Source organism: Artemia sp. Qi Xiang Cuo, chromosome 10 (assembly GCF_049724085.1).
Source record: "Artemia sp. Qi Xiang Cuo chromosome 10, ASM4972408v1, whole genome shotgun sequence".
NCBI classification, from domain to species: Eukaryota; Metazoa; Arthropoda; class Branchiopoda; order Anostraca; family Artemiidae; genus Artemia; species Artemia sp. Qi Xiang Cuo.
Genome location: NC_142803.1, coordinates 22,037,591 through 22,064,743, shown reverse-complemented (window position 1 = coordinate 22,064,743; position 27,153 = coordinate 22,037,591). Strand labels below are relative to the sequence as shown.

Here is a 27,153-nt window from a genome sequence, read left to right as displayed (position 1 = left end):
ATCAAAACTAAATATCTCTACTGCGGGGACAAAAAAAGAGAAACTAAATGATTTTTCTAAGATTATAGGCTTTTAGCTTTCAATCGTTTATTCAGATCTCTTATCCAAACTCTACAAGTTATAATAAGACCGCCCAAGCAATTCTAAAAAGTTTGGTCACACAAACTAAAACGTTTATAATGGAAGAGATAGAGCGATCCTTCAAGGTATCGAATCCTCTTAATTGACCCATATAGCCACTACAATTACTAATGTCCCAGTGTACCTTACCAAACTCAATAAACGAAAAGTACTAGATGTTTGCTTATACAAGTAGCATCATAAATAGAGTAAGGATTCAAATCGAATTGAAAAACAAATAATTACAGTCATGCCAGACACTAGATGGCACCGATGAGTTTCTATCGGAGACTGGTTTGAGTTTGAAGAATATACTATGGTGATCACAATTGAAAATCATAGGCGCTAAATACATTATTAAGAAATTAGCTTAGGCTAGCAATTGAGACAATCCACAATATAAGGGACAAGTCATTCGCTGGTGAGTCAGTCTGAAGCTCAAGTCGTTTTGCTTATCGTCGCTGTCATTTATTGCCTTTTGACGTGGCAGCAACGATAAGTTGGCTTCGCTCTCCATTGACATTTGTGACTAGTATTATTTGTCTGTCATCTGTTTGGTTTTGTTAAATTCTCCCTTTAGTTAAGAGCAATGTGGCTTGAATGTTTTTTTTTCTCTCTCGGCCTCATCATATAGGACACATGGCGGTAAACAGTTGGTCGTCGCTACCACCCCTAAGGGTCGCACCTGAAATTTTAACATTGAGAAATAATTGCAAAAAACCGTTTGCTAAGTTGTTCTCAAAGGGCAGATCAGCAAAGTAATTTATGTTTAATTAAACTTTGATTCTCCTGATCTAAACTGGAGTGGGAACCCCACCCCTCCCCCAGATTTTTTCTGACGCTCTCATTCCTTGCTTTTTTTTCTTCACTCTTTTTTTTTATTTGTCAATTTGGTCAATTATTGGCGCCCCTGTCACATTCGGGCCCCCAGATTTTGCATATTGGCGCCCTTGTCACATTGCCCCCCCCCCCAAAGATTTTGCTCTTGAACCACCCCTGTTAACCATGACAGCGACGTTATGACCTTCTACCTTTTTTTTATAATCGATCCTCCCTCACTAGGGAGAGAGCTCGCAGCACCTTTACTATAGTAACTGTATGTTAATGATGTATTATCATATTTGACGTTATTATCAAACTATCTAGAATTGATAGCAACATGAATAGCAAAAATTTCGCAGTTTAATTGTAAAAAAAAATTGAAAAATTTAATTATTAGAAAATCTTCTAGCCAATAGAAAGAAACTATTCAACCAAATTTATTTACAGATTTTGCATTCCAAGTGTGAACTTGAGGTTCAGATCACAGAAAAGACCGGAATTTTAACTAAACAATTGGAAATTCCCGCCCATAAATTAATTCTAAGATATCTGAATAAACAAACATTAGAAGCCCATATGGTCGCAATTTCGTCCAGTCATGCTATAATACCCCAAACTTGGCAGCGAAAACGCTCGATTTTATCTTAATTATGCAGCGCACAGCAATTCACACGCATACATTTTATGACCGCTCAGTTATAATTCAACATGCGGCAATATTTGTTGGTACTCTTTGGACTAACCTTAGTTAATGGTAAGCTTTTGTAAGGCAGCCTTCTAAAAATGACTTTCCAAAGGTCCTTTCGAGATGATATTTAGGTTATGTCGGACAAATTCATTATAATATTTTACAAATCCTAAGTCTAACACCACAGTAGAATCTATTATCTTCTCTTTCAATTTAGCTAAGGTCAGTCAATTAGAGATTTCCAGTATCAGTTCTTAGCAGCATAGAAAAAATTGCATAAACCGTTGTTCCACCCTTCAAAAAACTTCATCCACCGTTGTACTAAAAAAGAAATGGCGTATATATTTTTTTTCAAAAAGAAACATTAGAAAGATTTCCCAAATTATCAACTGGTCACAAAATTAGAGGCACTATTACTTGACAGAACTCTGGGGAGACTGGCCATGATTGGGACAAAAACTCCTACAGTGCCTCTAACGTACATGGTAACCATTACCACGTACGAGGTAATGGTAAACATAATTTCATGTATAATTCCAGTGTATTTCATGGTAACATAATCCATTTGCCAGGAATATTTACCATGTACATACCAAGTACATTGTATTTACCATTTATTTACCATGTAAATGGTAAATATCTTACCTATGCTAAAAATGTATATCTTATTTATATCCTACAGCAGAAAAATTGCCACAAAAAGTTGAAAAAACTATCTTCAATCTCCTAAAAAAATTAACAAGGTGTGAGAGCCACTTTTATTTTGGCCACAACGATATATTTTACAGATTTTTAGATCTACTATGCCCTCAGCCCTCCTCTCTGAACCCCTGCATGAGTCTAAAACTCTGAATTTATTTCGTACACCAATTTATCGAAATAAATCATTTTTACTTGATAAATATCCCAATTGGAAAACGACTCTGACATTCGAGGTTCAGAAAAACCTTACAGAGGTATAATGGTAAACAATTACTATTCAAATGTGCTTATTACATCCAAACGTAATTATAACGCCTTAAATATCTTTATCTTTTCAATGTCTTCAATACCTTCAATATCAAAAAAATTCGCTAGGCCATGAAAACAGCCAAGTAGCATACATTGCTACTATGCTACCCCAATTTTTCCACGGCGGGGAAGAACCGTTGTAACACAAGAGCTTGCAACCAATAAACAGATAAAACCTGAAGCAAAACGCAAGAAGTTTGTTTTCGTAAGATGGTAGATACATGTTAATTCAGATTCTTTTTTTATTTCGAGACTGAGTGAAACTCAAATTACTAAAAAAATGGTTAAATACCTTGGTCATGAACAGGCTTATGACTTACCCTATTAGAAGATTATCATCGTGATCAATTTCATTGTGATTTCAATTTCATTGAAATCAAATCAATTCCAATTTCAATTTCAAATCAATTTCAATTTCATTGTGTATTCTTTTGTCAACATTGTAGAGCAGAAAACGAAATTGAAAATCACCATAAAGTAACTAGACAATACTGACATCAGAAGAAAAATTTCAAAAAAGAAAGAACCAAAAACTTTACTAGCCTTGTAACCAATGCCGTATCTTCAGGAAGTGGGTTAGGGGGTTTAACCCCCCCCCCCGTTCCCCAAAAAAATGTTTGTCCACCTCGTAAATATGTAACAAAAATGAATATAAAGAAATTTTTGATATGTTTTTAAAGTTTTTTCTTGTAACCCCACTCTGAAAAAATCCCCCCCCCCCTGAAAAAAAAATTTTGGATGTGGCCCTGCTCGTAACTAAAACGTATATGATTGAGGATACTTGGACGGACACAAGCGCAGGATTTTTTTTTAGGTAGGGAGGGTAATAATTAAAAGTTTTAGGAGGGAGGCAAAAAATACCTTATAATTCGAACAAGAAGTGCCCCAAAATTCAAGAAAACTTAGGATTTCAAGGGGGGTCAAGGCCCCTTCTCCTGCGTATTTCCCTGAGCTTGAATATAAAATGGTTCGGTAACCTCGAAGAAAAACAATTAAAAACACACACAATCATCAATGATACTAGGGCACATTACAAAAAAAAAAACAAGTTAATAAATAAACAAAATAACATGATTGAACAAGCGGCAAGATGTTATCGAATGCAGCAGAGCCATATTCAGTTTGAGTCAGCCAAATCCGTTTGCCAAAAATATCTGTCTCATTGTCAACTTCACGCAAATGTGAACATTTTAAAAAGGATTGATCTCACTCAGCATGATGTACCTAATATCTAAAAAGCTTCACAGACAGTGCTAAAGGAAAAACGAACAGTTCTTTGTTTTGTTTTTTTTTCAGTTTAGGCCCTCATTAGTCTATCATATATTTCAATGTAAACACTCATTTTCAGCGTTTGCTTTGCTCAATAAAACTGAATGTTTGAAGAGCGAATATGCTCACCGCAGATGATGAAGCTTATAGATGGATAGATTTATTTTCATATAATAATACAATAGTAATACTACAATCCACAAATCCCCACAAAGTCTCCATGGCCTGTAGGAGGGGGATTACGAAACAAATCTCATTGCATTAAACTATTACCACTACTAACAACTGACCGCAGCACCAAGCCGCCTGAGGTCAACACAGCCACGCACGCTCCTCCTCTATCTCCATCTATTCAAAGCCTCCCTCTTTAGACCCACCCAGGAAATTCCCATTTCCTTTAAATCTTTCTTTATGACATCCTCTCAACCCAACCGCGGACGATCTGCTTTCCACAGAACATGCCATAGCCATCTCAACCTTTCTCTCATTATAGCCCTAGAAAGCGGGATTGAACCACACTTTTCGTATAGCCTATTGTTTGAAATACGGTCAGTGAGCCGGGTACCCAGAACAATCCGTAAGCAATTTTTTAGAAAACATCTAACAAATCTTCATCCGCTGTTAGGAACACTCATGCTCCAGAACCATATTTGACCACTGTCATCACTGTAGCTTCCAATATTCTAATCTTGGTTTGCATACTTATCTTCCTATCCTTCCAAACTTTTTTAACTATGAAAATACACCCTCAGCCACGAACATATTCATAATTTTGAATAATTTTCCCCCTCCCAGCAACCTTGATATATTTTTCATAAATTAGCTGGTGGCTGAAACTAACTAACCAAATGTCATATAATAAAATAAAATATAATAAACCCTAAACAGACATAATAAACCTTTAGGTGTGTTAGTTCTGGTCAGCTAGTTTCAGCTACCAGCTAATTTATGAAAAATATATTAAGAACGCTGGGAGAGAAAAACGAGACTTCCCAAAGTCTTAACTTGTGTATTTGTTTTTTCACATCCGAAAATTTTAGTATGCCAATTTTCACAAACAATTATCGGGTCGTTTTCGAGGAAAAAATTAAATACACGTATATAAAACATACAATTATTGCTCGTTTAATAATATATATATATATATATATATATATATATATATATATATATATATATATATATATATATATATATATATATATATATATATATATATATATATATATATATATATATATATATATATATATATATATATATATATATATATATATATATATATATATATATATATATATATATATATATATATATATATATATATATATATATATATATATATATATATATATATATATATATATATATATATATATATATATATAGATGTGTTTTATTCCGAGCTAATAAAACGAATTTTCTTTATTGAGCACGAACGATTGAAGAATAAATTAAATATTAAACCTAGAGACCGTGCAAAAGCTCTCGAGACCTTAAACAAAGACATTCCAACAGAAAAAAGTAGTCTATTGAGCAAAAAGAACCAAGCGACGCAAAATTCTCTCAACTGTTCTTATAAATGGATCCATAAAAAAAGAAAGGTATTTTAGGTTACACACTTATCTAAAAAGAGTGCATTTTCGCCAGTGCATAATCAGGAACATTTTAATTATTCTTAAACATAGTTTTTCTTTTAGGGAAAACAAATTTTGGGCAAAGAGATTTTTCTTTACATTCTTGTTTTCACAGGGCGACATGAAATCTGGCAACCGAAATAAAATAGACTATTATATAGTCTATATAATATATACAATAGACTATATATATAATATACATGGGCGTAGGGAGGGGGCAGGGGGTCAGCTGCCCTCCCTAGACTTTCAAATTTACATTAGATATGGCTGAAAAAACAGATGGTTTGGAAAAAGTAGTTGATAAAACTCCATCACACTATAGACTGCCCCCCCCCCTAGACAATATGCGGCCTAATGCTGCCTACACCCATGATAATATATATAATTTATAGAATATATATAAGACTATATAATGGACTATTCTACAAATTCTTCATTTGACCGTCGTTTTTAAAACGATCGTAAATTCTAGTGACATAGAGCTAGAAAATACCTTGTAAATACCAACTACTGTAGGAGTTTAATTTTATTTAGTTTAATTTCAATTTTACTGAATTTTAGTTAAGTCAAATGTTATTTAAAGACATTTAGTCTTTTTTTAAATATAGCAATCACATCATGCAACTACAATGCGCACTGGTAGCTAATATTATTTTCCAGCTTTAGGGAAATGAATTATGATTTTTCTTTAAAATTAACGTTAATTTCAAGCGCATTCGAGAATTAGTAGAAAGGGTTGTGCGACTCCTGGTATAGTCTAAAACGACAAGAAATGGTAGTCGAACGAACGAAATGGTCTCAAATGAAGAATGAAATAGAATAATGATCAACGTTGCAAAAGAAACACGGAATAAGACAGTATTACAGCAAGATAAAGCAAACATGTATTACTACAACCGCAACCGCAGAACACTTTGTGGTTGCAGCAATTGCAACAACTTGGCTGACCGTCCGATCCCTAATCGTCTCTATTGTTTTATCGAAATAAAAAACTCGCAATGCACAGCAAACCTGCAAAGAGGCATTGAGGTCAAGGCCGGATCCAGGGGGATAGGAGGTTTGACCCCCCCCCCCCCGAAAAAAAAATATATATTTCTCCGACTCGTAAAAACGTAACAAAAATGAATATAAACAAATTTTTCATACGTTTTTTAAATTCTTTGTAACCCCCTCCCCGAAAAATCCTTTTATAAGCCCCCCCCAAAAAAAAACCTTAATACGATCCTGATTTGAGGTGTACAGGGGAGAGTCTTATTTAAAGAATTGTGAAAGGACTTCTCTTCCTAACAAAACATCTTTTCTACATATTCAAATACACGAAAAACGTAACAAAAATAAATTTAAACAAATGTTTGATGCATTTTTTGAAGTTTTTTTTGTACCTTACCCCCCTCAGAAAAAACCTGTGTAATCCCTATCCCCCATATATCAAGTATTCATTCAAACACTTGATTCAAACACTTACAATATAAAAATATTCAAAAACATAAAACATTCATCTTTAAGTACCATGTTTCAAAGCCAAGGAAAATGAGTTTTCAGAAAAAAAAAGCTCGCCAATCTGCTACCGAAGCACCGCCATGAAGCACCTCCATTCTTTATTTAATAAGAAGAATATTATCCAAAAAGCGAAAAATAGTCTAACAGTTAACCACTTTCAATACCCCTGCCTCGGACAACATGTCAAATGTCAACTTTCTCAACAAACCTAACATAAAAAATCATGAACCTCATACGCATAAACAAGGGGCATGAAGGCCACCCTCATCCTATCCCATCCCCACCAGATACCAAAAATTCATTCTCATTGATGTATTCTACTCTCCTATAGCTACTTCAAACATTTTGATCTTTATATGAGTAAATATACCGCTCGATTTCCTAAAAGGTCAAACTTATTCCCTTCCCCCCAGCCACTTAAATAGTATATAAATGACCTACCCCCATCGACCAGTTCCAAACATGCATACGCAAGGGTACCTATAAAAATATATCCAAGAGAAAGAAAGACTGCAAAAATTACTGACGGAGGAAGGGGCAAAGGTTTAATAAGTTTCTTTGTGAAAATAAGTGCTGTTTTCTTCGTGTGTCAAAAAAGCTGGCACTCTCTGTTTATTCTTGGTCTTCTATGAACAACTGACGCCCAAGACACCAATAAGCACCCATTTAAAAAAAAGGTAAAGAATACGTCATTGGATTTTGCAGTCCCTACCAGTTGTGCTGATCTTCGTTTCTTGCCCCTACAGACAGGACGTTCAATGGGGTGCTAAGGGGCACGCTTCCTTTTCTTTTGCACACCCTTCCTGTTCACTATCCTCAAATTTTTCCAGGTACCCATTAAAACCTGGATCGACTCTGGCTGAGCTTACAGAGTCACGCCACTGACCCCGTTCCAAACCAAATAATTGAGTACACTAGAATTCGAACCCTCGTCCTCTCGGACAAAGGATCCTAAACCCTACTGGCGGTGCTGATCTCTGTTTGTTGGCCCTTCAGCCAGGAAGTGAAATGAGGGGTTGGGGGCCAAGCATCCTGTTCTTTCGCAAACCCGTCCTGTTTACCTTGCCCAGACTTCTCCAGGTACCCATTTAAGGCTGGGTCGACTCTGACTGAGCTTACGGATTCACGCCACTGACCCCCGTCCCAAATCAAATAATTGAGTACACTAGGATTCGAACCCTCGTCCTCTCGGACAAAGGATCCTAAACCCAGCGCACCAATCCACTTGGCTCGGACAGCCGTCCGAGCCAAGTTTATTTACAATGGTAATTGTTTATTTACAATGGCAATTTACAATTACCCGGATTTCTCCAGGTACCCATTTAAAGCTGGGTCGACTCTGACTGAGCTTACGGAGTCACGCCACTGACCCCAGTCCCAAACCAAATAATTGAGTACACTAGGATTCGAACGCTCGTCCTCTCGGACAAAGGATCCCAAACCCAGCGTACCAATCCACTTGGCTAGGACGGCTAGGACGGAAGCACCTATTTGCCATTGTTTATTCTAAAACTGGTGATTATCTGTGCTAAAATTGCGGTTGATCTACTTTTTCTTCACAAAGAGATGTATCAAGACCACTGCAGACTATTTTGACTGAGTTTGAAACATTTTCAAACTAGCAATGAAAACTGAAAATGTAGAACTGGTGAATATTTTTTCACCCTTAGTCTAGACTGAACAACCAAAAAACGAGAGGAAAACTGTAGAAGTGAAAACATTGTAAATATTGTTTTTTCTAGCAATTGGAGACAGCCCTCGGCTTCCTCGAAGCGGCGGAGCAGTGCTATCAAATCTACCAGGAAAATGTTCGACAATTCCCGACCTTTGTACTTACATGAGCTCTTTTTCACAGAGTTTTCGAGATATGTCCAACCAAATCAAGACTCAATCTGACGAAATAAAAAAATTGCAGGCAATGATATCGGTAAGAATAAAGTGACTAGCATAGAAACATATACGATTTGGTTCTAGATTAGGGACTTCTTCGAATCTTAGAAAGGGACTGAGCTAGGCAAATGAAACTTTCAGGAAAAAATTTTGGGCCTAAAATATACCCTGGGAAGGTGTTATCACGCTAAAATCTCTACTTGTTTCTCACTCATAGTGCTTACAATAATCCACACCTGATAGGTTTATACCTATCTAAATCTTGTCAGCAAATAGTTTTCCTTGAATTGGTGAATTCAATTGCTTTTTCATAAATTCTACATTTTTTAAATGTAATTCCTTGAATTTCAGTCAGATCTTAAGCCATATTATGTTTTTTTTTTTTTTTTTAATCAAATAAATAGATTTACATATCCGTCATTGAGCAATGGTGGCCCAAACCACTTTTCTGGTGTCTGATATGAGAAGAGGCTCTATTTTGAAAGGTTTCACTTTTATAAGATGAAGATTGTTAAAGGTTATCAAAGTTCAGTGCCCTCTGGAGGGAGAAAAGTGGAGGACATATGCTTCACAATTTTGAAGCATGTATCATTGATTCGTTTGATCATTAATGAGTCATTAATCAATTTTGATCATTAATGGTGTGTATGCAGTCCTGAGAGTTTTATTCATCTAACTCAACTACTTTCCAAGATTGCAAAAAGCCCCTAAACTAGAATTTTACCATACAATTTTATCGGCATTAGTTCAACATTATGTACACATATAAATTCGGTGTCTTCCGACTCGCCAAATTACGTGTGTTCGATCTGTTTCTATCAGCATTTAAGCTTAGTGTGCGCGAACTGTTGAAACGGTATTAATCAAGGAGGCACACTTGTGCCTCTATAAAGAGGCGACCCACCACAATGTTAAGTGATTTCCGGTCCTAGCAGTCGCAGAGAGTCAGAGATGATCGCATTTTGTAGCCCAAGATCCAACTAAGAAACGTGCAAAATTTCACCCCCCTCCGACTTCATCTTCATGGGTAAAAGTGGGCCGGAAGTTTCGACCCTCCGACCACAGCCCCCTTTAACGTTGTTCGATTGGGCTGAAATTTAGAGGTTAAGCTTTCCTAGGGCCCGAGAGCTTATCTTCGAAATTTCAGATCGATCCAATCATTCCTTCATTGTTTTCCGAAAACCATTTATCTTTTTTTTATCAGCCACGCCTACAGGCCACAGCTGGCAACGGATCCGGGTGAATGAGGAATCATTCGAAGGAAAATTCGACCTGTTAGGGCCTTTTGATATTTTCAGATCGAAAAAATTATCCCCCGAATTTATATTTACGAAAAACCTCGTTTTCCTATAAGAGCCCATGTTAATTTTTCCCACCACAGCCCCCCTTTAACGTTGTCTGATCAGGCTGGAATCTGGAGAATAAGCTTTCCTGGGGCCTGGGAGCTTATCCTTAAAATTTCAGCTCAATCCGATCACTTCTTCCCTGTTTTCCAAAAACCAAATATCAAGTTTTGTGGGGATTTTCTTGCGTCAAAAATGCATCGCACAGAATAAAATAATGTAATGTCTCTGTGGTACAGTGGTCGCTATTCCTGACTGTCAGGCGGAAGATCCGAGTTCGTTTCTCCGTCAGAGAAATTTTTTATATATTGAATTTAAAGTTTAAAAAAGAAACTCAGTTTCTTTTTAAATCCAATCTATTATATCCTTCGGCTCAACAGGCGTCTCCAGAAGAATATCACAGTCGGCCTTCAGGTTACAGGTGTCTCCACTGCTTTGATAACATGGGGCCTGGGGCGGCTGATAAAAATCTTACTGTGCATTTGATTTGAGTATTCAGGAATTAAAAGCCTTAACACAAGAATCTTCAAAAGCGGGGGTTTGGGAGGCGGCAGCCCCCCATCTTTAACTCCTAAAAAGATCAGCTAACAGTTAGTCAAGCAATAATAAGTTATAAACTGTACAAAAACGTGCAGAAATTATTTGAAAAAAACTACGTTTTCTAAAGAGTTAAAGAGGCTGACTCACAAGTTCGAACCTTAAAACGTACAGGGATTAGGAGGTGCAGTTGGGGGCTGCCGCCCCCAAACCCCGCTTCCGTATATGAAAGGGGTTGTGCCCTCCTCAACGCCTCGCTCTTTACGCTAAAGTTTTTATTGTTTAAAAAAATAGTTGTGAGAAAGTCAAACTTTAGCTTAAAGAGCGAGGTGTTGAGGAGGGCACAGCCCCTTTCATATACGGAAGCGGGGGTTTGGGGGGCGGCAGCCCCCACCACCTATATATATATATATATATATATATATATATATATATATATATATATATATATATATATATATATATATATATATATATATATATATATATATATATATATATATATATATATATATATATATATATATATATATATATATATATATATATATATATATATATATATATATATATATATATATATATATATATATATATATATATATATATATATATATATATATATATATATATATATATATATATATATATATATATATATATATATATATATATTCAAAAACAAAAACTCAAAAATTTACCGTTCTGTTTGAAAAAATTGGTCTCAGATTGGTCAAAACTTTGGAAAAAATATTTGGGAAAAAACATTTTCATACGAATGACGTCACAAATATCCACATGTCTAATATTCTAATGGCTTTACTTTCTATAGCAAATAAAATAAAACAAAATTAAAAATGTTCTGCGAACAATTTTAGAGATAGTCTTGATGCTCCTCAGTCCTTCACAGCCAGATCGAAATTTTATTCGTTGAGGGAAGGGGGATAAAGTTTGGGATAATTTAGATGACAAAACAAAAATTCTATTAGGTTTGCTCATTTTGTGAAAAAAGATTAGAGATATATTGTATTCATATTATAATTTTTAGCTTTGTTGAGATTCTTGGAGACTTGTTTGTCGTTGGTTTTTTTTTTTGTGTCTTTAAGGTTAGTCTGGACTACAGTTAAGATATATTTCTCTCTCTCTCTTTCTTTCTCTCCCTTCCTCTCTCTTTCTCTCTTCTTTTTAAAGTCTTACTTTTCACCGACCGAAGCTCGGTCCCCTTGTACTATCAAATGTATAGAAGGATGCTTCATTCCATCTTACATTGGCGATTTCAACATGTTCTAGTATACTCCAATCAGTTTCCTTGTCTTGTCTTATCATATGTCCATTATCTTTTTTTTCATTTTTTTCCAAAAAAAATCTCTATCTTGTAGCTTTTATTTTCGCACTTGCACACCAATTAAACTCGTTTGCCCTTTCTTCATGAATTTTGGTCCCCCTTCCCCCACCAAAAAAGATCATAGATTTATCTTGAATATCACAAAATTTTCATATCATATTCCTTATGAGCTACTTCTTTGACTTGTTTTATTTTCTTTTAGCTCTGCTTAGAAGCACAGCATAAATATTTAACAGTAGCAAAAATTCCTATGCTCTCCAATAAGACTTTTGGGACAAATCAGTGTCCCAAATATTTATGCTGTGGTAGCAACTGAAGCTATTGCTGGGACGAAAGGGGAACTTCCCTTTCCGCGCGCTGTGTCCCATTTATTAACCAAATTTTTGCTGCAAACCAAGATTAGAATATTGGAAGCTACAGTAGTGACAGTGGTCAAAAATTGTTCTGAAGCAGGGGCGGTCCGAAAAGTGGATGAAGATTTGCTAGATTTTTTCCAGAGAAATTGCCTACGGATTGTTCTGGGTACCCGGCTGACTGACCGTATGTCAAACAATAGGCTATACGAAAAATATGGTTTAATGCCGCTCTTTAGGGTTATAATGAAAGAAAGGTTGAGGTGACTAGGGCACGTTGTGCGGATGAAGGATGAGAGATTGCTAAAGATTTTGCTTTTCGGCCAACCGTCTAGGACTAAGCGGAAAGCAGGTCGTCCTCGTCTGGGGTGGGAGGACTTCGTAAAGAAAGATTTAAAGGAAATGGGAACTTCATATGCGGGTCTAAAAAGGGAGGCTTTGAATAAATTGGGATGGAGGAGGAGCGTGCGTAGCTGTGTTGGCCTCAGGCGGCTTGGTGCTGCGGTGAGCTTTTAGTAGTAGTAGTAGTTTAATATTTATGCTGTGCTTAGAAGACATTGTGCCGACATCGTTCTTATATGCTCCCAGGGCATAACTTAAAACCCTTGCCCTGAGGGTTGTTAGAGTGACCTCCTCAAAAATATATTTTCTATCTGGAAATCAACTACGCTGAACAAAATGGCTACCTCAAAATTTTGATTGGATGTCTTTGGAGGGAATGATGGGCGTGGCGGGCTAGTTGCCCTCCAATCACTTTCGACTAAAAAGGGCACTAGCCACTCCAATTTCCAATCAAGCCGGCCCTTTTCGAAGTTTCTACGTCAAATCCTTCGATACGAAGTGCCCTGGTCTAAGACCAAGAAATAAACAATACATTGTGCCCACATCGTTCTTTACAAAAGGAACAGAATGAATAATGCTGTCTTATTTTTTTAGGATCTTCAGTCATCGTTTGGTGACCTTGCAGAGCTTACTCGGCGATCTGTCACATCTCTTTCACGTCAGGCCAATACTGAATCTCCTCCTGACCCCGAATGTGCTCAGAAACCACCAATGAGGTTGTCAGTTGTCAGAAAGGGATTTTGTCTAAATGGTCGCAAATTTCATATCCTAGGTAATGATTTTTTTTTTACTATATTCTATGTATTTTACTAGTGGAAGCAACCCATCACGTCTTTCATTTATTTAGCCCTCTGATTTTATCCGACCTTCAAGAATAGTGCGTTCCTCGTATAGGGGACGGAGCCGCTGCTCCTCGTAAAATGGATGTTGTACCACGAACTAGTGTGTGCCTATGCCAGGTTTGAAGCGGATCATTTTGATTTTATTGGCCACTTTTTACACCGCATTTTACTATTCACCACGACTCCCTCATGTTTTTCATTAATTAATTAAGGAAATAAATAATACATTGTGCCGACATCGTTCTTATATGCTCCCAGGGCACGCTTAAAACCCTTGCCCTGAGGGTTGTGGGGGAGTGACCTCCTCAAAAATATATTTTCCATGTGGAAATCAACTACGCTGAACAAAATGGCTGTCTCAAAATTTTGATTGGATGTCTTTGGGGGAATGATGGGCGTGGGGGGCTAGTTGCCCTCCAATCACTTTCGACTATTAAAAAGGGCACTAGCCACTCCAATTTCCAATCAAATGAGTTCTTTTTCGAAGTTTCTACGTCAAATCCTTCGATACGAAGTGCCCTGGTCTAAGACCAAGAAATAAACAATACATTGTGCCCACATCGTTCTTTACTTAGGCAGAGCTATTGCGCTGCCTATGATTTGGTGCTTTTTCCTATTCTTATTGGACCTTGAAAGGCCGGTGAATTCTTCAGGCGAGGAGTGGAGCCTAAGTTCCTTATACCTATCCTCAGTAATGGAGGGAGTACGACAATATAGGATTTACCTCTTCCGGGTGAAATGCAGCATTTTCATAACACGTCTCATCAATAAATTTATTACGTTCGTCTTTCTTATGGCTGGGCCACAGAACACCAATAAAATATTCCCCAAATGCTAAGTTTACCCTTCGCTTTCAAGAGGAATATTAAGTCTTTTGAAATAAAGTTAAAAAACACTTGGAAATTTCTGTCTAATATTTAACTTTATTTAAATGTTATTGAAAAACATTTAGCCAATTTCTTAATAATTGTAGTCACATAATTGAACTACAATGCACGCTCACAGCAGAGTATTATTTTTAAATTTAATAGTATAACGAATTACAATATATATATATATATATATATATATATATATATATATATATATATATATATATATATATATATATATATATATACTATATATATATTTTATAAGTTATAATATATGTTAATTAATACATGTTTTAATTAACAATTTTGGTAGTTCCATGGTCATTGAAAGCCAGTTTTTCTATCTATATTACTACTGCTACTACTACTAACTACTCACTGCATCATCAAGCCGCTTGAAGCCAACACCGCTACGTAAGCTCCTCCTCTATCCCAATCTATTTGAAGCCTCGCTCTTTACACCCTCCCAAGAAGTCCCAATTTCCTTTTAATCCTTCCCTTTGACCTCCTCCCGCCCAATTTGGGGACAGGCTGCTTTTCATTAGGACCTATATGGTTGAAAAGGACGATTTTTAGTAATCTGTCATCCTTCATCCACAGAACTTGCCCTAGTTATCTCAACCTTTCTCTCATTATAGTCCAAACAAACGAGAGAGAACCACAGACGGGGAGGGTACCCGTCCCGTCTGTGTAGAGCCATTGACAGGACGGGTTTTCCAGGGACAATTCCTCTGGAAAACACCTAACAAATCCTCCTCCGTTTTTATCAATATCCTTCGTTAAACTCGTTAGTAATAAAGTCAGTTTTAGTACTGAGCCCTATTTTGAAACAAAACAAATTAAATACGCAAGACTTTCTTTTTTTAGGTAGCGTTGGTCCTTTTGCTACCTTCCCTTCATTTGGCAACAACGCATACCGTCAATCACGAGACACAATCCAAAAATGGATTAAAGACATCAAGCAAAACGGTGGAAATACAATATCACTTCTTATAGGATTCAATCCCACTGAAATAACCAAGATCCTTTCTCAAAGCACCTCGAAAATCCAAGTCTACTATGAAAGTATCCTTCAAGATATAAATACAATGCTTCAAGATGCTGCCAAAGAAAAACTTACAGTTCAACTAATTCTATTTTCATCTTCGGTTCAGGGAATGGAATTCTTTTTAGAAAAGGACCCAGTCGTCCTTAGATTTGCAGATCTAATTCTTTCACCCATAGTACAAAAACTGAAAGGAAACCCAACTATAAGCTCCTGGGTAATATTTAACCATCCTGAAGACTTTTTAGACCTCGATGAAAAAAGTATAAAAATATGTACCGACCCAGAGAGTATGAAAAGATATAGTCCTATTATATACAAAACAAAAACAAGAACTGGTTTATCAGTATTACAGCTACAGAGAGTAACAAACTGGATTGCTGATTCCATTCATAACGCTGATGAAAACGCGTTAGTAACAATACAAGCGTTAAGCCTCGCAACCATAACTGACAGCCCTCGAAAGTTTATGACAACCAACTACTTCAGTAATGCCTGTCTCAAAGCTGCCGGAAATAGGCCAAACGGTTACTTAGATTTTTACCAAAGTAGGGAGGCTTCAAACCCAGATAAATCTAGATGGTTTAGCATCAGCCCTTTCCTCAATAAATATGAGGAATATAATTTTGATAAGCCTGTTGTGATCGTCACAGACCCAGAAGTTATAGTATCAGGGTCGAGGTTGGACGGATTGTGGGTAACTCTTGCTCAACAAGGTTACAGCGGAACTCTAGGTGGGTCTTATCGCATGACCAATCATAAAGAAAAAGTGAATAATGCTATGCAATCTATGAAGAAAGCAGTACTGGAGCAAAAATTGAAAGTCAACGTTGAGAATTAAGTTTCTTTCAATATTTTATTTTATTATTAATATATACAATATTGAAAATTATCAGTCTTTGGTAATGCATTAAAATGGTACTATAGCTAATAAATCTCAAGGGCTTTCGCGAAACTTTTCGACTGTTTCGATTACAGTGGCTTACAACACCTCGCTTGGAGTCTGCGGTTTAAGACCACCCAAATTTCCTAAACAAAGTAGCAGAAAAAAATTTCAGACCAGTTCAGAGATTTTTTAAAAGTAATGTAGCAAACCAATAAGATATACCCAGAAAATTCATGAAGAAACTTTACCCAGCAACCTTTTCCTTAAAGCATAGGAGTCGGTAACTATCTGACCAACTTATCTCTAATAAGAGGTTACCTTTCTAATGTGAAGCCCGAGGAGAACTTGAAAAAAAAAAACTATTTCTGCCGAAGAACATTCTTAGGGATAGGTAATTCCACTCTGTCAACAGAAGCGAAGAAAAAGACAATATCTCTAAAAACTAAATTTTCAGGTTTAGGGCCATAATAAATCTTAATCCACACCCGCTGGTCTAACGAGGAGTTTTTGAGATTGCATCCTCAAAGTGGTTCCAAAAAATGAAGCCCTAGCCACTTTACCAGAGTAGACCCTTTTGTTGCTAAAACTGTTCTAATTATTAAACAAACGCTGTTTTCGTTACTGTAACAATCCAGTCAGTATGTTAAAAGACAAGCTCAACATTGAGGATATGCAGCTTTGAAATACATACTTGTCACTATTTTAAAATTTCATTATTTATTTGTATCTCGATATTCTAATAAAAATAAAATCCCCCCAACCAACCAAATTTGTGGGTGCAACATGAAAAGTTTGATTTCATTTCTATTAATTTACTTTCCATGGCTGAACATTACATACTACGGTCCATTAATTCAATAAAAACCCAAAAATGTTTCTCTAAATTAGATATCAAAACGAACTGCTGCATGGCACATTGCTATACAAAGCCTGTTAACATGCTATCTCCCGATCTAATCCCAAAAACAAGAGCCCCCCCACCCCCCACCCGTCCCCGTCCCTCCTTGACTAGCTAGGCCTTACAAAAAAAATTTTTATCTTTAGCCCTTTGTATCAACATTGGAAACTTATGTTTTGTTTTCGTTTTTGGGCTTTTTTTGAATAAATTTATACTGTCAACCGTGATTAGTGAAACAAAATGCCATCTAATTTGCAAAATTAGACCAAGTTGCTAGTTAGATGGCAGTAATGTTGCATTGCAGGATGAATATATCGTATGCACTATCAAACAGTTCGTGGTAACGAACTGTAAGTAAGGAGCGATCCGGCTCAATAGTAGCCAAAACTCTAAAAAACGGAATTTTGGTACCAATAGATACACTAAAAGAATTGGATATTTGTCCTAATTTTAAATATATATGTTTCATCAAGTTTAGTTTTAGTCATCAAAAATTACGAGCCTGAGAAAATTTGTCTTATTTTCGAAAAAAAGGGAGGAAACACTCCCTAAAAGTTATAGAATCTTAATGAAAATTACACCATCATATTCAGATTATCAGAGAACCCTACTGTAAGAGGTTTCAAGCTCCTATCTGCAAAAATGTGGGATTTTGAACTTTTTGCCAGAAGAAAGACCATTGATGCGTGTTTATTTGTTGTTTTTCCCCAGGGGTGATCGTATCGACCCAGAGGTCCTAAAATATCGCAAGAGGAAATTAAAAGTTCTAGTGCCTTTTTTAAGTGACCAAAAAATTGGAGGGCAACTAGGCCACCTCCCACGTTCATTTTTTCCCAAAGTCACCCGATCAAAATTTTTAGATAACTATTTTGTTCATCACAATCGAATATTCTTATAAATTTGTCTATGAGAATGACTTAACACTCCCCAGTCCCTGGGGGAAGCGCTGCAAGTTATGAATTTTTCCCATTGCTTTACATTTAGTATGGGTTATTGGGAAGTATACAGACGTTTTCAGGGGGGATTTTTCCGGGGGGGGGGGGGGGTCGGTGGAAGGAGGTTACGTGGGAAAATCTTTCCATGGGGAAGGGATATTTCTATGAAGGGGCCCCGGATTTCCCAGCATTATTTAAGAAACGATCAGAAATTAAATAAAAGACCAAGTTTTTTCAACTGAAAGTCAGGAGCAACATTAAAACTTAAACCGAACAGAAATTATTATGTTCTCGCTCTTTACGCCAAAGTTATTTTTAGTACTTTTGAAAGAGCTATTTATTTTAATTAAACGGCCTTTGTGATTCAGGGGTCATTTTTAGAGAATTGGAACAAAATTCAAACTTTAGCGTAAAGAGCGAGGTATTGACTAGGGAGCGAACGCTCTCATATACGTAGTAATTTCTCTTCGTTTTAAGTTTTAATGTTACTCCTTACTTTCAATTGAAAAAAAAACTTGTTTTTTTTATTTAATTAATTGAGAAACAGCTTCGCTTATAATAATTCAGACTTAAAAGAAGTCTACCATACATTTATCCTATCGAAACTAAAAAAAAACGAACATTTAATGCTGGCCCATGCAGATACATGCTTAAACACAATACTTCTGCAGTATTTTTTTTTTTGCCTTGTGGATCCCTTAAAATAAAGGATATATCTCAAGGTCTAAAAGGTAGGAGCCTATAGGGACCATCTGTGCAGGGCTAGGCTTCACTCTACATGATGTACTTTTTTTTCGTACTAAAATCAAACATTTTTCTCTGATTTTAATTTGAAATATTTTCAGTGCCCATTTGTATCAACACTAAGAACTGTGTTTTTTTCAAACAATTCGGTGTTTCTTCAAACAAGTGCCCCCCTCCTCAACCTCTCGCAGTTACCCCGCCCTGCCCCGTAGCAAACTACGCCCCGGGACCACACTCCGGTACCGTGGCTAAAGATGTTTTTATGATGGAATCAATTAATGAGATGAGCACCTTTCATAGAGGGAACGAGTTAACGCCAAAGGTTTTTGCGTATGCATCACCGTATCAACACTTCCCAATCCACCAATACCACACCATAGAGAATCGTTATGTGAGTTATCGTACCAAATATCGGGCAACAACATATGTAGTCCAAAGTACTTGCTAAATTATTTGTGAAGCATAGCTTTACTAAAAAGTTATCTAACTTACTAAGTGTTAGAATAAAATTATGGAACTACTATTGGCAATAACAATGATGGGTGATGGGAGGCTATAACAATGATCTTATTCCCATCGATTTTGTTCGGCTTGCAATATTATGGGAGGCTATAACAATGATCTTATTCCCATCGATTTTGTTCGGCTTGCAATATGATGGGAGGCTATAACAATGATCTTATTCCCATCGATTTTGTTCGGCTTGCAATATGAGCTTGACTGAATATTACGGAAAGTATTGCAGAGAAGCGGTCATTTACGCTTTGGTACCATTACTTTACCATCTACATTACCGTTTATTTACCATCATTTACCATTGAAACTATTTGGCTCACAAGTATTTAATGATTCAGCGGTTTTCAACAGCTAGTTGGGAATTGGGGTCCACAAGTGTTTAGGCGGCAACAACGTCAAATTCCATAGAAAGGATAATGGTGCTATCCTAAGGAGATATCTGTCAAAAAGTTTCGCGTTTCTTTTCATTCAGGTATATTTCCACAGGGTATTCCAATGTTGTAATGGATGTGTGAAGCATTGTTTGTACAGAATGTATGTAAAGTTCCCACACTTAAGTAACTACTATGACCAATGCCGTACCCAGGATTTTCTTTCGGAGGGGGTTTTACTAAAAAAAAAATTGGTGGAGGGGGGGGGTTTACACAAAAAAAAACTCAAAGAAAGCATACAAAATTTGATTATATCCATTTTTGTTACGTTTTTACGAGTCAGACAAACATTTTTTTTTGGGGGGGGGGGGGTACAAACCCCCCTAACCGCCCCTCTGGGTACGACCTTGACTATGACTACTACAAACAACTCATCAAAGTATCAAGTTGCCTGAGGTCGAGAAAGCTGTGCCTCTACCCCACTGTGTTCAGAGCTTCACTCTGCACCCCCCACCAGTGGAGTTCCTATTTCCTTTTATTGTATACTTATGACCTTTATTAGAAACGAAACTGAATCAGCAACGAATTCAGTGCGGAGCAACCGCGCATGTAGTTCTAAATTCAGCGTTATTTACACAACCACGAACTATTCTTCAACCAAGTATAAGACTGATCTAATTTCAAAGTCTGAAAAACTCCCACTATATTTATAACTAAGTTATACCAAAAAATTTCTCTTATTCAAAAGCTTATTTCCATGGCATTCTAGAGAACAGTCAAGTAAATAATGAAAGCAATCCCAAAAGAGGTACAACTATTTATCAGAGAAGTGAAGTAAAGTAGAGTGAATTTACTCGTTTGGTAAGTCAGTGGTTTGTTGAAAGTCTTGCAGTGGACATTCGAATTCCAAAATCAAGAGTTCCTCTGCAACACATTGTTATTTACTGCAGTCCATCTCGTGATATGAAGTTTGTTACTGCAGTAACAAGTAAGCTCTTAATATTTTCAGTACTGCATCAATTTCCACTTCCAACAGCTGTTACAACTCATTCCAGAGAGAAGACACTTCTTATCATCAACGGATTGGGGAAGAATCTCAGAAACAATTGTCAAGCTTTGGAGATAAACAGGTGAATCAACAGCTGATTCAGGCCTTGGCTCACTGCAGTTCTTTGTTCCTGCAGTACTTGTCAGAGCTATCAGTGTCTAAATGCCAATTAGTTGTCGTTGGAGATCTTAACACACCTAATATTGAATGAATCAATTAACAAAACGTCAACAAATCCCATATCTTTTATATCCCAGTTTTTAGATCTCTCAGGTGAGAAGTATTTGCAACAGCTCAAAAGAGAGCCGACAACAGCACGCGCGACCAACAGTCCTTCACTTCTGTATTTGTTAATAACCAAGAATAAGCTTGATGTTACACGTTACACCATTAGCTCATATTTGATTAGCTCATATTGAATTTTGTTCCAATTCTTTAAAAATGACCCTTAATCACAAAGGCCGTTAATTAGAATAAATAGCTCTTATGAAAGTACTTAAAGAACATTGAAAGTACATTGGCTTAAAGAGCGAGGTATTGACTAGGGGATGAACCCAATCATATACGTAATATTTTCTGTTTGTTTTAAGTTTTGATGTACCTCCTTACTTCCAGTTGAATTTTTTTTTATTTATTTAATTTCAGATCTTTTTCTTTAATAATGGTGGGAAATCCGGCACCCCTTTCATAGCAATTTACCTTCCCCCATGAAAACTTTCTTCATGGAAAGATCCTCCCATATAACTTTGTCTTTCTTCCAACTGAATTAAACATAACTGCATCAGTTACTAAAAGTAGTACACTGAGTTATGATTTATACAAAATTGCTTGTGAGGGATTCCGAGAGTGCATTTTATATTGTGAGCGAACTAGCAAGTTGAGTGGTTTTACTTTGAGCATAGATGGCCAATTTGATTTTATCAAGGGTATTTTAGTGCATGGCCAAAATATATCCATATCAGGTAGTATTACTCCAACGAACACTAAAAAGCGGCGAACGCTCCCTAGATTCATTCTGGAGGTTATCTGTAAAATTAAGTCTAAGGGGCAGAGGTATATAGAAAACAACAGTGTAGAGGATTGAAATATATATAAAATTGCCCATAACGAAGCTAATCAGTTTTTTCAATTACCATGAAAATGCTCACCTCCATTATTTCTTCAATACATAGATATCCTATAATATATTGGAAGTATGTTAGTAAATCAAGTAAGCAAATTACAGTTTCATCTGGCGTGTTTTGTGATATAGCCAGCCGAGTTGTCCATGGTGATAAAGAGAAAGCTAAATCTATTAACCGTGTTTTTTTCTGTGTTTGTACCCTAATTTGAACAATTAACCCCGCCTACTTTCGATCTTCATCAGGATGCAGCACGGATTAACTCAGCACGGAGTTAATACAGAATTTAGGTTCAAATAAATAGACTACCATTGTTTTTCCATGGTATTCATGTAAATTGTAACCATGGATATTCATGGTTTTTCCAAAGGTATGGTCTCTTCCCTAACGTCAGGTGTTGCAGAAACACCTGGCCTACTTTAAAATCGGTTCTTATTAAATAATTTCCTTATTAAAGATGGCATCACCTGATCCAAACGACTGTTTTCAAATGATTTTTCAAATTTAATGATTCCAATAGTCACTACGAAAGGTCAATAAGATAAAAAAAAGACGCCTCGTTGTCTCCTGAAGATTCTCTTTTTTTTTCTGTGCTCTTTTGGCGCAAGTAAAGCCTCTTATGATGCTCCCTTTCTAGCTTTGTTTCACGGGAACCATTGACCAAGCCAACAACCATTCAAAGAAAAATCCCTGTAAGAACATTTGCACTGACGGGGGCAGAGAGGGGAAGTGAGCCCAATACAGGATTTTAAACGTCATGAACTTTCCAATTTCTATTGTGCTTCACCGATTTTTCAGATTTTTCATTTTGTTTCACCGATTTCACCCCTTTGTCCGATTGCGTGAAATGAATCAGTTGTGAAACCCAATCGTAAAAAAGGACCTGCCTCAGGTAAAGGTAATTATAGAAACATTGATCTTTTGCCAAGTTGTGGAAAGGTTTTCGTCTCATGTATACGAATTATACCCCCCCTCCTCCACGCACCAGGAAATCATGACCCACGCACAAGATATCATGAAAATACCATTATAATGTAAAAACTGTGGATGGTGCAGAAGATCTTATCAACTTTTAATTTTTACAATAAAGAATACTGTTATTAAGAAAAAAAATGAAAAAAAAATTAGCAATAGATTCTTTTCTTCAAGTCTGACACCCCAATTTTTCCAAAAAAAAAATACTTGAAAAAAACCACAGAATTTGCGGATTCATAGGCAGTTTTAGGGGCAGATTCCTCCCAGATGATCAAAAGTTGCACTAATTACAGGAATGGAGGGATGAAAAACACCAATGAAGGAGCCCAGGTTTTGTTGGTACACTCACCAAACATCAATTCTGTATCCACCTCTATCTATATATTAAATAAAAAAAACAAGTTTTTTAAACTGAAAGTAAGGAGCGACATTAAAACTTAAAACGAACAGAAATTATTCTGTATATGAAAGAGACTGTCCCCTCCTCAACGCCTCGCTCTTTACGCTAAAGTTTTTTATTATTTTAAAAAATAAAGTTGTGAGACAGAGTCAAACTTTAGCGTAAAGAGCGAGGAGTTGAAGAGGGGACAGTCTCCTTCATATACAGAATAATTTCTGTTCGTTTGAAGTTTTAATGTCGCTCCTTACTGTCAGTTTAAAAAACTTGTTTTTTTTTTATTTAATTTTTGAACGTTTTTGAATAAATGCAGGTTTTGATCTTGGCTCACCGTACATTAATAATTAAAACAAAATTTTCATATTAATTTACTTTTATTTAGTTAAATGGCTTTCTCGAAACTTGTTTAATTTTATTTACGAACGTTTTTATTAGTAATAAATATACGTAACTTACGAATTAACTTACGTAACGAACTTCTATATTCATATATTTTTAATACGTTTATTAGGGGGTTCGCCCCCTAGTCAATACCTTGCTCTTTAAGCGAAAATTCAAATTTTGTTCCAATTCTTTAGAAATGACCACTTAATCACAAAGGCCGTTAATTAGAATAAATAGCTCTTATGAAAGTACTAAAAAATCTTTGGCTTAAATAGCGTGGCATTGACTACGGGGTGAACCCAATTATATATGGAATATTTTCTGTTCGTTTAAAGTTTCGACGTTGCTGCTGTTGCAGTTGAAATACTTGTTTTTTTACATTAAATTTCTGATCTTTTTTTAAATAATGCTGGGAAGTCCGGTGTCCCCTTCATAGCAATGTCCCTTCCCCCATAAAAACTTCCTTCGTGGAAAGATCCTCCCAAATAACCCCTGACCCCTCCCCCCCCCCACTACCAGGAAAAATCTCCCCTGAAAACGTCTGTATACTTCCAAATAACCAATACTATATGTTAACATTGGGTAAAGTTCATAACTTTCAGCCCTCCCCCGGGAACTTAGAGGGATTAATTCATCCAAAAGACATACTTATTATATTTTCAAACATCCTGAACTATATGGCTATCTCAAAATTTTGATCTGGTGACTTTTGGAAAAAACTGAGCGTGGGAGGGGGCCTAGTTGCCCTCCATTTTTTTTGGTTACCTAAAAGGGGCACTAGAACTTTCAATTTCCATTCCAATGAGCCCTCCCACGATATTCTAGGACAACTGGTTCGATACGATCACCCCTGGGAAAAAAAAAACAAACAAATAAACACGCACCCGTGATGTTTCTTCTGGCAAAAAATGCAAAATTCCACATTTTTGTAGATGGGAGCTTGAAACCTCTACAGTAGGGTTCTCTGATACGCGGAATATGATGGTGTGATTTTCATTAAGGCTCTAAAACTTTTAGGGGGTCTTTACCCCTTTTTTCGAAAATCAGCCAAATTTTCTCAGGCGCCTAACTTTGGATGGGAAGGATTAAACTTAATGAAACTTATATTTTTGAAATCAGCATTAAAATGTGATTCTTTTGATGTATCTATTTGTATCAAAATGCCGTTTTCTAGAGTTTCGGTTACCATTGAGCTGGGTCGCTCCTTACTTACAGTTCGTTACCACGAACTGTTTGAAAACCACGTATGAAATGGCAGCACTACTTGGTACCAATGGCAATGGCATTACTTTGGCAGCACTACTTACCAATGGCAACTACTTGGTAAGGCTGGGTTCCACTTTGGGAAGGATGTTTTTAGGTCTTTTGTCATTAAACACCCCAAAAATAGTTTTTCACTTTTCTGGGAAGGGGGACTTGTGAATCAACGGAAATATAACCTTCCAGGAACCTTTATAAAACGAAGCGTCATATACCATACTGGTACATAAGCAAGAACGTATAAATATTTTTTTCATTCGGGGAGGGGGGGGGTACAAAACAAAAAATTCACAAAATGCATCGAAAAATATTTTATATTCATTTTTTTTCTTTTTTTAGGCCCCGTACAGAAATTTCGGGGAAGTTCAAATCCGGTAACCCCTCCCCTTCCTCTGGATACGGCTTAGTACATAAGCATTTTCTACGCTTGAGTACTCACTTCATATCTTTACATGAGACACAAACAGCACAAAGAATCTGATCCTAGCAAATACACAAAAATAAACAGTGACACTACAAACCATTCAATCGTCTGGTTCCTAGAGAAGGGCAAACCCAAAGAGTATGAGTAACTTATAGTAGTGGAAATTGGCGCTAGTGTATGCAAAAAAATTTTAACGCCATCTAGCGTTTAGCAGCACTTGGCATTTTTCGAGCTTTGTAATCGTTTTCTGTCAGGAACTGAGATCAGACACTTATTACTACACTCATATTACCAATTACACAAATTAAATTAATTATTGTTATTATTATACTTAAGAAAATGTAGTGTCACCAAACGCTAGATGGCGTTGATGTTTTTTACACTAGCGCCAGTTCTGACTCTTATGGGTCACTCATACTCTTTGGGACAAACCATGAAAAGGTTAAATGGGAACTAACTTCAACATAAGGAATCTGAGTCAAAAACAAGATAATTTTAGTTCTAGGTTATAAAGAGATATGGCTTCCAAAACTTACCTTTGAGGGCAAATTTTTCAGAATTAATCTTGAAGATGTCATGACAATGATTTTGACTTTTCTATCCCTTTTTCAAGCTCTGCTGCCTTCTCCAAAGTTCAATTTAACTAAAAAAAAAGGGAGAAATATTAACACCCTGAGTTACAGGATCAAAAAACCACTTCATTTCACGGCCTTTATATGTTTACACTAAACAGTTAAGCTCAATTAGCGGTTGAGTCAGACCAATATGGTACTTCTATGTACTTTCATAGAGTATAACCCCTTTGTTTTAGGGCTGATTACATCATTATCAGTCATACCAGCAAAAATGGACAGTGCCTTTGAGGAGGTTCCAATGTATGGTAATTTGGATATGATAGCCATTTCTATTTTTTGTTGTTTTTTTTTCCGCTAAGCTTTTTAAATTTTCTCCCTCAAAGTTTGGACAATACCAGCAGGTTCCAAAATATTTACGCATACCTAATTGTTAGGAAATGGTATCATAGGATATATTCAGGGAAGTATATGAAACTGCCAAAGTGGTTTCTTAGACCTGCAATTGTCAACTTTTGTTGTGTTTGGGCATGGTAACTGTTTTAGTGGAAATGGGTGTGGAGAGGAGGAGCAGGCAAAAGAGTTTCACTTTGGGCCCTCACTCATGCAGATTAAATATCCTTGGATGACTCTCACTTTAACAAGGCACAGCATGTGCACCTTACATCTATGAGGCTGTTTAGGCTATATAGGCCTCCGTCTTAAATTGGCTGTTTGAATAATTTTGATCCTGAGGTCCGGCTCCATCCCACTTAGATAGATAGATAGATTTATATTACATATATCAGTAAAATAATTACATAACAATCTACAAATCCCCACAAAGGCTACATGGCCTGTAGGAGGGGGCTTATGAAAAGATCAAATAAACATTAAACATTTAAACGCTTAACATTTAAACAATATAAACGTAACATTAACATTAAAACATATCAACATAAGCATTTGAATTCTTAACATGTAAAGCATTTGCTTCATAAAATGGAGAAAAAAAGCAAGAAGA

At 36.3% G+C, this 27,153-nt stretch overlaps 2 protein-coding genes across 2 annotated transcripts in view; one reads left to right on the top strand and one right to left on the bottom strand.

Moving 5' to 3' along the window:
• LOC148947579 (putative RNA-binding protein 19) overlaps window positions 1-26,239 on the bottom strand; it is a 191,742-nt gene extending 165,503 nt beyond the window's left edge. Inside the window, exon 1 of the mRNA XM_089095315.1 lies at window positions 26,115-26,239. Within this exon, the coding sequence (XP_088951441.1) occupies window positions 26,115-26,156 (42 nt within the window). The 5' untranslated portion in view covers window positions 26,157-26,239. The remainder of the gene's footprint in view (window positions 1-26,114) is intronic.
• On the top strand, window positions 1,605-16,511 carry LOC148947580 (mannan endo-1,4-beta-mannosidase-like). Its single transcript, XM_089096157.1, has 4 exons — window positions 1,605-1,696; window positions 8,790-8,974; window positions 13,452-13,629; window positions 15,442-16,511. Exons 1-4 carry the CDS (start codon window positions 1,651-1,653, stop codon window positions 16,458-16,460), a joined length of 1,428 nt encoding a protein of 475 aa, XP_088952283.1. The 5' UTR covers window positions 1,605-1,650; the 3' UTR covers window positions 16,461-16,511.
• Window positions 26,240-27,153: the final 914 nt, after the last annotated feature.